Source organism: Hyperoodon ampullatus (assembly GCF_949752795.1).
Source record: "Hyperoodon ampullatus genome assembly, chromosome: 15".
Taxonomy (NCBI): Eukaryota; Metazoa; Chordata; class Mammalia; order Artiodactyla; family Ziphiidae; genus Hyperoodon; species Hyperoodon ampullatus.
In genome coordinates, this window is record NC_136928.1 from 11,767,586 (window position 1) to 11,781,664 (window position 14,079).

At 52.7% G+C, this 14,079-nt stretch overlaps 1 protein-coding gene across 1 annotated transcript in view; it reads left to right on the forward strand.

The window, feature by feature from the left end:
* The window catches only part of PAX8 (paired box 8), a gene marked incomplete at both ends in the record, with an annotated part of 115,753 nt that overhangs the window by 78,927 nt on the left and 22,747 nt on the right, over positions 1-14,079 (forward strand). Inside the window, 2 exons of the mRNA XM_079720391.1 lie at positions 10,706-10,871; positions 13,331-13,531. Coding sequence (XP_079576517.1) covers positions 10,706-10,871; positions 13,331-13,531 — 367 coding nt within the window. The remainder of the gene's footprint in view (positions 1-10,705; positions 10,872-13,330; positions 13,532-14,079) is intronic.

Sequence of the window (14,079 nt, forward strand, 5' to 3'; positions counted from 1 at the left end):
AATTAATTTATTTTTGCTGTGTTGGGTCTTTGTTTCTGTGCGAGGGCTTTCTCTTGTTGTGGCAAGCGGGGGCCACTCATCGTCGCGGTACGCGGGCCTCTCACTATCGTGGCCTCTCTTGTTGCGGAGCACAGGCTCAGTAGTTGTGGCTCACGGGCCTAGTTGCTCCACGGCATGTGGGATCCTCCCAGACCAGGGCTCGAACCCGTGTCCCCTGAATTAGCAGGCAGATTCTCAACCACTGCGCCACCAGGGAAGCCCCAGAAATCTTTGAGACAGCCCCGAAGGGTAGCCCAGCCTGGGAGGCCTTGGGCGGGGTGACCCCTCTGGGCTCAGAACAGCACATTTCGTCCCATTTACCTCCAGCTCTCTTCAGCCCCCTCATTTCCGAGCCTTCCAGACGTTCGGGACAAGTCAGGGCCTCTCATCAAGTACTTTTCTGAGGGAGCTTAGAGATCCACTGACATTTACAGCAGCTCCAACCCTGGAAATCCACTCCCTGGGTCCCTTCCTGGGAGGGGAGTGACAGAGTTAATCTAAGGGCCGAGGGAGGTGGAGAAAGGCCTTGAAACCACACAGTAAAGCCAACCAGATTAATAGAAGAAGAGAGAGGGGGTTGGACCATTAGGAAGACAAAGAGAAAATCATGCCGGAGCAGTAGAAAGGGAAATCTAATATCAACCAGGGAAAAATAAATGGAGATTAGGGCAAACAAATTAGCTTTAATGGGTTCAATGCTAATACAAGAATAACAGCCGAGCTGCGAATGCCTTTGAGGGGAAGATGGGATAAAGAACCAGAGCAGTCATGCAGGCGATGATAAGGACGGTGCAGGGAGGGGGTTCAGGCAAAGGAGTGAGGGGCAGGGGGGAGGTAGAGAGGAGGGAAAGCTCAGGGGGAGTGGGTGGGAGAGAGGTGCATGGGAGGGGCCTGCTGTCTTGGACAGGAGTGGAGGGGACTGGGGAAGGGGCTGAGGAGAGCAGGGGCCATCAGCAAGGGATGGAAATAAAAGCCAGCAAGGCAATGGGAGGAGACCGGGGACAGAGGAAGAAACCCCCGAGCAGCAAAGACGGGGTAGAAAGGGAGCGCGGGTGGATGGAGATCAAGAGAGTGGAGGAGGATAAGCCATCGTGGAAGAGGGAGAAATTTAATGTAATTCCGTTCATTCTCTGGCTAAAGAAAATCATAGAAAAGGAAAAATTCAGCCCCAACCAAATGAAAACCCAGAGGGGCTTCTGAAGTGGGCTTCGCAATGCACCCATGCTTGGTAGGTGACGAGAAGACACATGCGCCCTCAGAGAAGGGTCTGACTGTCCATCTGGAATAACCACACGCTGCCAGGGGCAGTGCCGGGACATCCGGGAGCCCTCAGCTTGAGTCTCAGTTCTGCCCCAGTGCAGCCTTGGGCAAAGTTACAGACAGTCTCTACTTTTATCTCTCCATCTGCAAAATGGGGATAATGTGCTATTATGAGAACTGAATGAGAAGATGCACTTAGAGAGCTCAGCCTGGTTCCAGAGTGAGCCCCTCCCACCATGCTGGCTGTCCGTCTTATTCCGAAGCATCGACTCCTGGGAGAAGGGGGGTGAATACAGAAAGTAGCCCTTCCTCCCTTCCTCCTTCCCCTCTTTCCTCTTTTTTTTAAGTCCAATCTTGGTAAAATACCAGCCAAGTTCGGTTCTTTCCCACCTAGAGACTCATCCAGGGGAACCCTCCTTATCCCTCCTCTGTCTCCTTCCCTCCATCCCTGCCAGCCCTCTCTACCTGTTGGACATGAAAAAATAGGGCTGAACCCTCCTACCCTCTGGGCTGATGTAAGTCAAGAGCAGGCAAAGAAGCCAGACTTCTAACCTATTATTCCAAGGGCTCTGGGGGACCCTCAGACCTGCCAGAACTTCAGAGTGTAGGAGGCCGGAAGCTGGTCCTCATGGCCTCACAACCTGGGGGCCTCTTGGGCTGAATTAAAGTGCATGGAGGCCCCACAAGAGGGACAGTGGCCAACAGGCCAGGAGAACAAATCAACAAGAAGAAGCCCAGGAATCAGTGAATAACCACCTAGCAGGGAACCCAGGAGGGGAGAGGGAACTGGGACTACTTCCTGCCCCTCAGGGCATTCCAGAACCTTGCCCTTCGCTCATCACTAAGGATTTTGGAAGAGGAAGAGCAGAAAATGATCCAGGCAGGAAGATAGGGTAGATGGGGTGGGAGAGCTTTGTCACTTGCTGAGAAAGTAAGCTCATTACATTGAAACCATTCCCAGAAAACTATACCATCCAAGAGGGCGGAGACCCACCTGTCTTGATCCCTAGGTATCCCCGGAGCCTGGAGCCGTGCCTGGCAGAGGAGCAGGTGGTAATGGAGAATGTTTGTCTGACTGCTATATGGGCATTGTGTTACGTAGATCACACAACACAGCTAGGAAGAGAGGCGGAGAGAGGTGAAGTCCATGCCCAATTCAGAGGTGGAGCAGGGGTTTGAATGTCAGCAGTCTGTCTCCTGAGCCTGCTCTTCTAACCTTTACCTACACAGATTCGGTGCATGAAAATAAATGAATAGATGAACCTCAGCCGCTCATCAGGGTGAGAGGACAGATTTGCAAGCTGCTTATCAGTTTGGGCTTCTGTGAGGGACCGATAAGTAGGCCATGTGACAGGGGGTAGAAGACTGGAGGATGGTACAGGGCCTTCTTCTTGTTGCATGTGGTTCTTGTCAGTGTTACCTCAGCAGCAGGTGATCCAGAGACCAGCAATCCCGGAACCAGCCTCCTGTGCCCCTCAGGTATACCAGCAGCAGCCAGGAGGTGCCATCACCTCGGAGGTCCAAGCCCCAGCTCCCTGGGCCCCTCCTCCAAATGTCCAAGTTCTGATAACTCCAGCCTCTTCCTTTGCTTCCCCAGTCCTACGAATGGTGGCTTCTTCCACAGTTACTGTCTCAGGGTTACCCCAGTGCTCCTCTGTGCTCTTACAGCCTCCAACGCCTAGAAAAGCAAGTCCCTCCATGAAAGCCCCTCTGTTGAAATACCTAGAAACAGGTCTGTGTTTCCTGACTAGCCCCTGACTGATGCTCTACTTAAAGGTCTGAAGAAACAGGATTCCAAGACTGGCTTGGTCGTGTACTTGGCCTTGAGCCCAGAACACAGTGCTGAGCTCCCTGGCAGTGAGATCTGAGGTAGCAAATCTTTTTACTGATAGGACCCTGGCAGGCATCAAGGGGTAGCATCACCCTGCAGCCCTGAGTCAGAAATTTGTCAAGTGGGCCTCTGAGTCTGGGATGTCTGAGTTCCCCAGTGGGATAGCTTTTGCTACTAAACTGAGGTCCTCCCTAGCTGGAGCTGTCTCTCGTGATTCTTTCCCTCGGTGCATGCTGAAATCTTGCCACCAGAGCTATAAATTCCTTATCATTCTCCATAACCCTCTACAGCCAGGGTTATAAGGGAAAGGCTTCCCAACTTAGAACCCAAAGACTCAAGTTGGTGACAGTTTTCTCATCGGTGTAAACTGGTGACAGTAGCAGTCATCTCACAGAGTGCTCCTGCCAGATCAACAAGGCAGTGTGTGGGCTGTAACACTCCCTGCAAAGGTGTGAGCCCGGCAAGTGTCACACATTTAATGTTGACCTTGAAGGTTGGATGTCAAAGCCAACAGGAAGGCCCCTGCATTCATCCCATGGCTCCTGCGGAAGGAAGGCAAACCTCTCTTTTCCTGTGCCATGATGTCTGGACTCCTTTTTTTTTTTTTTAAAACAACCCATGTCTAAGAGTATATGTCTTTGAAAGAGACAGAATTCTGCTGAGGGCAAAGAATGTGTGGGCTTCACTCAGCTTGCTTTGGACCTGCTTTCTTTCCTCCCTCCCTCCCTCTCTTCCCTCCCTTTCCTCCTTCCTTCCTTCCTTCCAGGAATTAACTTAACCAGCATTTAGTGGGTACCTACTGTGCATCAAGCATTATACCAGATATTCGGGTTTCAGAGATAAAGACACAGGCAGAGGGAACAGCATGTGCAAAGGCCCCAGAGCAGGAGGATGCACCAATAGCTCCAAGGTCATGCACAAGGCCCGTGAGGGTGTGGAGTGGAGAGTGTGGTGGAAGGTGGCATGCGATGAAGCTGAAGGACAGGTTTTGTGTGTGTGTGTGTGTGGTACAAGGGCCTCTCACTGTTGTGGCCTCTCCCGTTGCGGAGCACAGTCTCCGGACGTGCAGGCTCAGTGGCCACGGCTCACAGGCTCAGCCGCTCCGAGGTATGTGGGACCCTCCTGGACTGGGGCATGAACCCGTGTCCCCTGCATCGGCAGGCAGACTCTCAACCACTGCGCCACCAGGGAAGCCCTGAAGGACAGGTTTTGTGCTTGCATGGCAGCTGGTGTCATGACCAACCAAGACCACCCTAGAGGAGGTGCCTCTATCACCCGGAGATTTCCGATAGGAAGTTGAATATAAAAACGGAGGAAAGATCTGGGCTGGAGATACCTGGATGCCCATGATGCCGTCAGTACAGGGGTGGTAAGTGAAACAACAAGAGTAGGTGAGATCACCACAGATGATGGTGTAGAGTAAGTACAGCACTGGGATCTGAGAGAAGCCTAGGAAAAAAAGAGAGATCACAGAACAAATGAGGGAAGAGAGCTGCATTAAAGAGAAACACAAGGAACCGGGACCAAGGACCAAGCCTTGTATGGAAGCCTCTTTAAGAGGGAGGGCTTAGCACCCTCCACCACCTGCCGTCCACCGAGTTCCTAGCATCTGAGCACCTGCTAAGCATGAGGCATGTCGTGAGGTGACCCCTGAACAGCAAGGGAGGAAAGGAAGGAAATAGGAACAGCCAAGTGTGACTACTTATTGAGAAATTTGGTTGAAAACAATAGGAAGGAAAAGTTTCATAGTCAAGGGGAGGTTTTGTTTTGTTTCGTTTTGTTTTGTAAGCAGGGGCTGGGAAGGCAGCATAAATGGATTTAATTGTGTGTGTAGGTCCAGGGGATGGACCTGGTCAAAAGGGAGACGTAACTCATATAAAAGACATGGGAGGATGGTGTATGGAGTTGGGTTCCAGAACAGGTGGAAGGATGAGGAATCAGTGAGAAAGGGACGAGAATCACAAGCGGCAGCTTTACCAACCGACTGTCTCTCTTCTCCGGTTACCCTTGGGAGAAGTGCAAGGCGCAGAGACCAAGGTCATGCAGCAAGTTGAGGGTAAAGCCAGATGCACAATGCTGCTTCTCAGTGGGCTGGCCCCTCTGTCCTAATCCAAGGGTCTAATGTGCCCAGGTGACCTATCACCTCATAGATGCTGGAGGGACCCTGAGTGTAGACTTGGGGTGGAAGGTGGGACAAGAGGTTGGAACACTGGTTTCCATGGTCCTGGAGCATTCTCTTTAGGAGTGTTTTGAGGCAGAGGCCCTGGCCTTTATTCCAGAAGGCACCAAGCCAACGGGGGCTGCTGTGAGGTTACAGTGGGAGATCACAGGCCTGCAGGTGAGCATGCTGGGGAGACAACATCACTGAACTGAGATTGTCAGAGACTGGGTAGTGCTGGCACCGCCATTCCTTGGGGAGCGAGAGTAGGCCTGGTGGCGAGATTTACAGGACATCCCAAAGCAGCTGCTGAATCCCCCGCTATAGTCCTGCCAAGGCTCAGATGCTCACCTTGACACTCTATGGGGCTGAAACAAAAATCCCCAGGTAGTTAAGTGGCAATTTTCACAGCACATTGAACCATTGTCACTTTCGGACTGGGCAGTGATGTGAGGAATCAGACAGAAGGTGAAGGGGAAAGTATCCAACGATGGGACTCGAGGGTCTTGCAGTGGGGAATCCACTCACCAACCATCACCATAGCCCCTCACATTTGTAAAGCATTTTTCTGCCACATATGTTTACTGCAACATTAATTAAACTTTTGTGACAGGTGCTAGGTAGACAAAGATGGGGCCCCTGCCCTTGAGAACTCATAAAGGAATCTAAACAGATCAAGGTGCTGTTCGGTGCAGCCAGTGCTGTGACTGAGACTTGGGCAAAGGATTATGGGCCACAGGGACTCCCCTGGTGGTCCAATGGTTACGACTCTGCACTGTCACTGCAGGGGATACGGGTTCAATCCCTGGTCGGAGAACTAAGATCCCGCGTGCCGGGCACATGGTGCAGCCAAGAAAAATAAAATTAAAATTGAAAAAAGGATTATGGGGCACAGGGAAATTATCCTGCATCTCAAGGGTCTGGGTATCCATACACGTCACAAGAGTTTGGGGCAATGACCTCTCTCTGGTCCTCCTACTCTCCCTACTCCTCAGAGCCCTGTAAGGAGTGAAGAATGTCCAAAGAAAGGCCTAAGACCTCCCCAGATGGTCACTTTTCCAAAGTATACATTTCTGAACAGCAGGCTTCAGCCAGAGCTTTGCAGACTCCCTCGCTGTAGGCTCAGTGCTCTCTGCCCCCAGGCAAGTTGGCATCCCCTCGTGTGCGGACTTCACACTCAGAACCCACTTGGGTCCGGCCAGGCCGTCTCGTCTTTCTCCTCCACCCTCCAGATCATACAAAGGGCCTGAACAAAGGGCCTTTGTTCAGAAAGCGTCAAACCTCTTCCTGGGTCACACCTTTCCCCGCTTCCCACTCGTTCCTGGCTTCCGGCCTCAGAGCCCACCCTGTCCACACGGATAGGTGGTCAGCATTGTGGGCGGCCGGGCCCTCCCTGGGTCAGGAAGGAAGGATGCACCCACCTCTGGGCGTTTGATGGTGACTCGCCCAAAGGCGTCTACTCCCCCGCACCGGACACAGGAGGGACAAAAGCCCTTCCGTGATGGGGACTGAGCTCCAAACCTCAAACCAGAGGTCCCGTCTCCCTCTGCAGCCAGCAGGCTCTTTCCAAATCCTCCACCCTGATTCTCCGACAGCCACAGTAAATGTCTTTCCATTTCTTGAGAGCACCAAAGTCTTGTGTGTGGATTTTCTTCCTGTGGAAGCTTCTTCACCTGGTTACTTCCTGGTCATTCCACCCTTCAGCTTCCCTCTGACCGCTTACGAGCTCCCCTAGCATCTGACTTATCTCTTTCAAGAAACTTCTCCCCTAACATGGTGATTTCCAATTTATCTGATTGCATCCTTCCAAAGATTGTAAGTTCCTCGAGGGCCAGGTTTCTTGTCTTGTTCAAGGTGATATCCTCAGTGCTTTGATTCATGGTAGGTACTTGATATATCTGTGCTGAGATCAAAAGAGATGAAAACTGTAATATACAAACAATAAGAATTACTGTTCTAAGAGGTTGGGGCTAAGGTGGAGGTGTACATGTACTTAGTTATTCTCTGAAATTTTCTTTACCAGCTGTTGGCCTAGGTCAGCAGCAGACACTACAAGTAGTGTTATTTAGCTTCCGTTCAGTGGATGGAAACACTATGGTTGAAAAAACCCCCAAATTTCTCAAATGGTAAAATTAAAACAGGAAGTAAAAGGAGTGTAACCCTTAAAAACTTGTATTAAAAATATATGGAGAGAAAGACATATATGATATCGCTTATATGTGGAATCTTAAAAAAATGATACAAATAAACTTATTTACAAAACTGAAATAGACTCACAGACTTAGAGAACGAACTTATGGTTACCAGGGTGGAAGGGTGGCGGGGAGGGATAGATTGGGAGTTTGGGGTGGACATGTTCACATTGCTATATTTAAAATAGATAACTAACAAGGACCTACTGTAAAAAAAAAAAAAAAAAAAGACTACATGATAAAAAAAATATACGTAGAGGGATAAACAAATTAAGAAGAAGAAGAAGAAGAAGAAGCAGCAGCAGCCTTGGCGAAAAAAAGAAATTACTCCTCAAAAGGAGATTTAAAGAATTGTTTAGAAGAGTTTAAGCAACTTTACAGAATAAAAGAAACTGGTGAAAAAAAAATTAAAACAGGCAGAGTCAACACAGGAGTCTGACCCGATGCCCTTTGCACAGTAACACAAAGAACTCAGAAGCCAATAAAATAAAATAAAGCACCAGAGACGTCACAGTTTAGGAGCCAGAGCTATGAATACATCTTTCCCTCCATACCGATGCAGGCTGATCTAGGAAATAACCTTTCAGGAGGGTTCCTGAGAGTTTGGGTTTCTAAGGATCCTGATCAGCCCTTCAGGAAGATTTAGGACGATGGCCCGCACGCTTCAATGGAGAAACAGGGTAGATTTGTTTTTAGGCACAATTCCCGGTTCATGCCACCAAGAAATGGCGTTTGGCTTTTCAAACCTATTACCTTTCTAGGGGTAAAGAGCTCCACCTGTAGGAACCCTCGTTTCTAGATGTAGAGAACCTAGCACAACATCTAAGCTCCATGGACCACGTGGGAGCCTAAATTCTGGAAAATGGGGACAAAGCTGGGAGGCCTTGTCTGTTTGGGTGGCTGTCTGGCGCCCCCTTGTGTTCAGTGTCTGGACCCAAAAGAGCCGAAAAGCAGCTCAGATGGAGTGAGCGTCAAATGGCTGAGCTATTTTCCACCAACAGCCTGTGGCCAATGAGAAGCCAGAGGAGCGGGCTCAGGAGTGGATGCAGGCCCCTCCGCTGACCATCTGGGATGTCTTCCCAGCCCTGGTGGAAGCACACTTGCTAGGACAAGCTGCCTAGAACGGGACAGGTGGAAGCAGCGCCCAAGGTCACCCAATTGTCTCCACCAGGGAGATGGATCATCGTGTCCCTCCTGCTGGATGTTTTGCCAGCGGGTTTTTCCTCTGGACTTAGTGCCCAGGCCAGAGGCGCTTATAGACTCTTTTAAAAAAAACAACAAAAAAAACAGATATTCACTGCTCTGCTGAAAACAGCTTGGGCCCCTGAGGAGACATTGCAGGGGCAGTTTTGAACGTGCTACGTCAGTGGGCCGTAATGGGCACGGTGTGCCTAGCAGAGGTACATCCCACCCTCGGCCGTAAATAAGCCTTAACGGGCTGACGCAGAAAGCCTGGCACTGGCTCTTCCTCCTCCCCTGCCCGCTCCCCCTGCCTCCCACCCCCGGGGCTCTGCCATCCCAGATCACCAAATCATGCCCCTGGTGTGAAAAGACGCCCTCGGCTCCCGGGCAGTGGCACCTCCAGTGTGGAAGTGCATGGCTGGTGCCAAGCTTCCAGGGTCAGTTCTGGCCATAGAGTGGGGCTCACCCAGCAGCTCTGATGGGAGCCTTAATCCCTGGTTAGATCCTGGCTCTTCCTCATATAAGCTGAGTCACATCAATTGTCACTGAAAATCTCTAAGCCCCAGTCTCCTCATCGGCAAAAGGAAGATCTCAGGCCTGAACTTAACCCAACCTGTATCTAGGGGTTTTAGAGAGTTAAGTATGTTGATAAATCGAACAGACACCTTCTTGCCTCTAAGCCTTTGCACATGCTGTTCCCACTACCTGGTACAGTTTTCCTCCTCATCTCCTTCTCTAGTCTGACCTCTCTTTATCTTCAGTCTCCACTTAGACTTCTTCAGAAACCCGTCTATGGTCCCCTGAGCCTGGGCTTGGTCCCCTCCAGGGGTTCCCATAACCCCCTGCATGTCCCCGGTCCCACATTGACCATGTGGTATGGTCATTGTCCGGTCTAGATCCTCACTTGAACCCTATGAGCCCAAAGCAGGGATCACATCTGCATTGTTCACCTCGACATCTGCAGGGCCCGGTGCAGCGTTTGGCACGTAGTACGCACTCAGTAAATATGTGTTGAATAGGTGGATGGGCTCAGAATGAAACACAGGCTGGGGCCAGAGGGTAGAGGCCAGTCAGGAAGGCAGCTAACGAGACAGGCGCACATCAAAGCGTGTCTACGTTGTGCACCACCGCCCACAGCCCGACATGTCAGTCCTGGAAGCCCTGGAACGTGGGCCAGTGAGGCCTCTGCCTTTGCCCTTGCAGTGCCCCTAACAGTGCTCGGCCCATTCAGGCCGGGAACCCACGGACAGGGCCCACTCTGTCCAAGCTCAACCAGAGAAGCTCTCCTTTTATTGTTTTGTGTCTGTGTTTCTCAACGTGATTGTGCTTAAAAATCTGGCCCTATGGGGGCTTCCCTGGTGGTGCAGTGGTTGAGAGTCCGCCTGCTGATGCAGGGGACACGGGTTCGTGCCCTGGCCCGGGAAGATCCCACATGCCGTGGAGCGGCTGGGCCCGTGAGTCATGGCCGCTGAGCCTGCGCGTCCGGAGCCTGTGCTCCGCAACGGGCAAGGCCACAACAGTGAGAGGCCCGCGTACCGCAAAAAAAAAAAAAATCTGTCCCTATGGTTCAAAAGAAGAACAAGAATGAGAAACTTAAATACCACTGATTTCATCCTATGCCCTCATTTTATAGATGAGGAACAGAGACGCAGAGAGGACAGGGGGATTTTCCCCAAGGTCACAGAGCTCAGTATCAGAGTAGGAAGAGCCTAAATCCTCAACTCTTTAGATACTTTCTAGAGGGAGGGAGGGAGGTGTTGGGGTTGTTATTTGGAGGTGCTGAGGGTCTGAGAGGAGACCCCCCAAAAGGTCCTCAAAGTGGGATGTCCCCCCTCTGTGGCATCATACATGCCCCTCAGCCCGCCAACCCGAGCTAGCCCTCCTCAGAGGTGGGAAGCAGGACGGGGTGCAGCGGGAACGCCAGAGGGTGTGACCCATGGTGGGAGTTCAAGTTCAGGGGCTTCTCAACATCCAATGTCCACACGCAGGCTGATTCTCTGCCTGGTGGCCCTGACAACTGTCCCCCGGACTATTGTGTTTCAGGCCACGGAGGGCTGAACCAGCTGGGAGGGGCCTTTGTGAATGGCAGACCCCTGCCTGAAGTGGTGCGTCAGCGCATCGTGGACCTGGCCCACCAGGGCGTGAGGCCCTGCGACATCTCCCGCCAGCTCCGAGTCAGCCATGGCTGTGTCAGCAAGATCCTTGGCAGGTAAGCTCGAAATTCACCCCTCACCGCCCTCCCTCTCGGGGACTCGTAGGGTGTCCTGCTTGGGCCCCTGCACAGGACCTGAACAGGATGTGGTGGTGCTTCTGGGCTTCCCCCATCTGCTGCCCGTCTGTGGTTTCCTGCCTTTCCTTCCTCATTTGTCCATTTCTCCTTCCTTTCATTTCTCCCTCCCCCGTGGTCTCCTTTGCCCCATGTCCCATTTTCTATAGACTTCTTTGTTCCTAAAGCAGAAGAATCTTCCCCAAAGGCCCTCCCCCTGCTGAGACCAAGGGAAGGGAGCCACTGGGGAGGGGACACACGATCAGAGTTGACTCCCGAGGTCTAACCCCAGCTTGAGGGACGTCTGAGTTTGTGTTTCTCAAACCGTAACTCCCAGAGTATCTGCCACAGAAGCACCGGGGTTGCTTGAGGAAATGCAGATTCCTAAGCCCCAGGCCACGCCTACAGCAGCCTCTCTGGGAGCCAGGCCCGGACGCTGTGATTTTTATGAGATAACCAGGTGACACTTACGAACACTAACTCCAGAGCAGCAGTTCACAGCCCTGGCCGCACGGTAGAGTCACCTGGGGAAACTTAATCTGAAAAAGAAATTGATGTCTAGGCCCCAGCCCACCCCAGTTAAGGCAGAACTTTCGGGGAATGAGTCCAAGTTTTGGTACAGTGTTAAGCCCTCCTCAAGTGATTCTAATTTCCTGCAGCCAGAGTTAAGAACTGCTAACCCTGGGCTTCCCTGGTGGCTCAGTGGTTGAGAGTCTGCCTGCCGATGCAGGGGACACGGGTTCGTGCCCCGGTCCGGGAAGATCCCACATGCCGTGGAGCGGCTGGGCCCGTGAGCCATGGCCGCTGAACCTGCGCGTCCGGAGCCTGTGCTCCGCAACGGGAGAGGCCACAACAGTGAGAGGCCCGCGTACCGCAAAAAAAAAAAAAAAAAAAAAAAAAGAAGTGCTAACCCAAAGGTTCAGGAGGGACCAGAAGCAGCGAAGCTCTGGACCGACGCAGCCGTGTAGTCCACCCTGGAGGGCCACTTCGGGTGGGAAGAGCCCACACACGGGGGATTCGGGGCTTCGTGTCAGCTCGGTGTACCTGTCTCCCTTACCCAACCTGTAAGTGGATTCAGGAGGAGTTCTGGTTCAAAAAAGACCAAAGCCTGATCTGTAATTCAATGTGGAAAGCCCTGCTTTCCTGGCCGAAGTTGTCAGGGAAAAGCGTGGTCCCAGGCTGGGGTCAGGAGAGGCGTTCCCAAGATGGGCTGCAGTATCCCACGGAGGGGATGAGCGCCGGAGGGTGGTGACACATAAAGGGAGTTTTTTATTTTGTTTTGTTTTGTTTTGTTGTTAAAGAAGATGTTGGGGGTAGGAGTTTATTAATTAATTAATTTTTTTTTTTTTGCTGTGTTGCGTCTTTGTTTCTGTGCGAGGGCTTTCTCTAGTTGCGGCAAGCGGGGGCCACTCTTCATCGCGGTGCGCAGGCCTCTCACTATCGCGGCCTCTCTTGTTGCGGAGCACAGGCTCCAGATGCGCAGGCTCAGTAGTTGTGGCTCACGGGCCTAGTTGCTCAGCGGCATGTGGGATCCTCCCAGACCAGGGCTCGAACCCGTGTCCCCTGCATGAGCAGGCAGATTCTCAACCACTGCGCCACCAGGGGAGCCCATAAAGGGAGTTTTAAAGAACGAGATCTTATTTCATGGCAGAAGAGACCAGAGTTTCCCCAAGGAGGGGAGGCAGGCTATCCTGCTGAGGGATGCGGGGAAGGGGCGTGGAGACCCTGGGAGAATAGGCTCAGCCTAGAGGGCTGGACGTGGCCAGGGCTCCAGGCCAGACCGGGGTTCCAGAGTCCATGAGGACCAGCTTCAACGTGAACTGTGTAACCTGGTGGGAAACCAGTGGCTGGGGGTATGGGGTGGGGTGGAGGGGTGGAGGGGTTTTATGGAGAACAAAGGTGAAACCAGCAAGGCAGGGCAGAGGGCCCAATGACCCCGCTGGCTTCCTGGGGAGGGAGGGGTAAAACCAGGATGGCCAAGGAGAACAGTAAGTCATGCTTCAGCCAAGAAAAGCTGGACAGAGCAAACCGCCACCGTGAACCTGTATGTACCCACAGAGCACATTCGTCAAAGTGCCCTTTCTAAGAAGGGAGCTGTTTTGTGCCCCATAAGGTGCTCGGACGCAGGAGACTGGCCAGAGGGACGACGGGGAAGAGAGAAGCCGGGTATCCCTGGGTGAGGTCTATTGAAGAGAGTTCTGGTTTGGCAGCAGCATAAACCTACCCATGCAAGGGAAACAGGCAGTGCCGGGAACATCGTGTTGGAAGCCGGCCCTGGGGGCACGACTCACCCCCCAGCCCCTCCCCAGAAGCCTCGGAGGGGAACGAGAGTCTCTGGCTAAGTTCCTGCCCGAAGACCCCCACCTGCTTACTGGGTACTTCTTTGGGGTTCTCTATTGGAGTAGGTACTACGAGACTGGCAGCATCCGGCCTGGAGTGATAGGGGGCTCAAAGCCCAAGGTGGCTACCCCCAAGGTGGTGGAGAAGATCGGGGACTACAAACGTCAGAACCCGACCATGTTTGCCTGGGAGATCCGAGACCGGCTCCTGGCCGAGGGCGTCTGTGACAACGACACTGTGCCCAGTGTCAGCTCCATCAACAGGTGAGCGGGACACCGCAGCCAGAGGCCGGGGAACCCGGGCTTTGGGGGAATCATGACGGAGACCTGGCTTGAGTGGAACGGAGCCTGGGAAGGGGCGGCATGCTGAAGAGTCAGGCCGGAAGTGCCCCGGGCCCAGGGCAGGCACCACCCCCTCCAGCCTCCTCACTGCCATGGGCATCCCCACCCTCACCCCTCTCCTCACCACACCGCCCCCGCACCCCGTCCCCAACCCAGACTGTACGCACTGCGGTCTCCTTCCCCACACACCACATGCGCTTTCGTTCAATGAAAGAAACTGCCTCTTGCACTGATCCTTTCTTGAGCACGAGACCCCCTACCTGGGCCTCATCCAAACGCCCACTCCTCTGTTTAGTCATTCAGTCATTCACTCACCACCTCAATCAATCATTCACTTGCTCACTCACTCATTCATTCACACGTAAGTCACTCACGTGTAGGTCCTGGGGACGCACAATCCTTGTCCATGCGGCCCTTACAGTCCAATGGGAAAACACACTAATCGAGTCCTAATCAAGTGCCCATGCAAA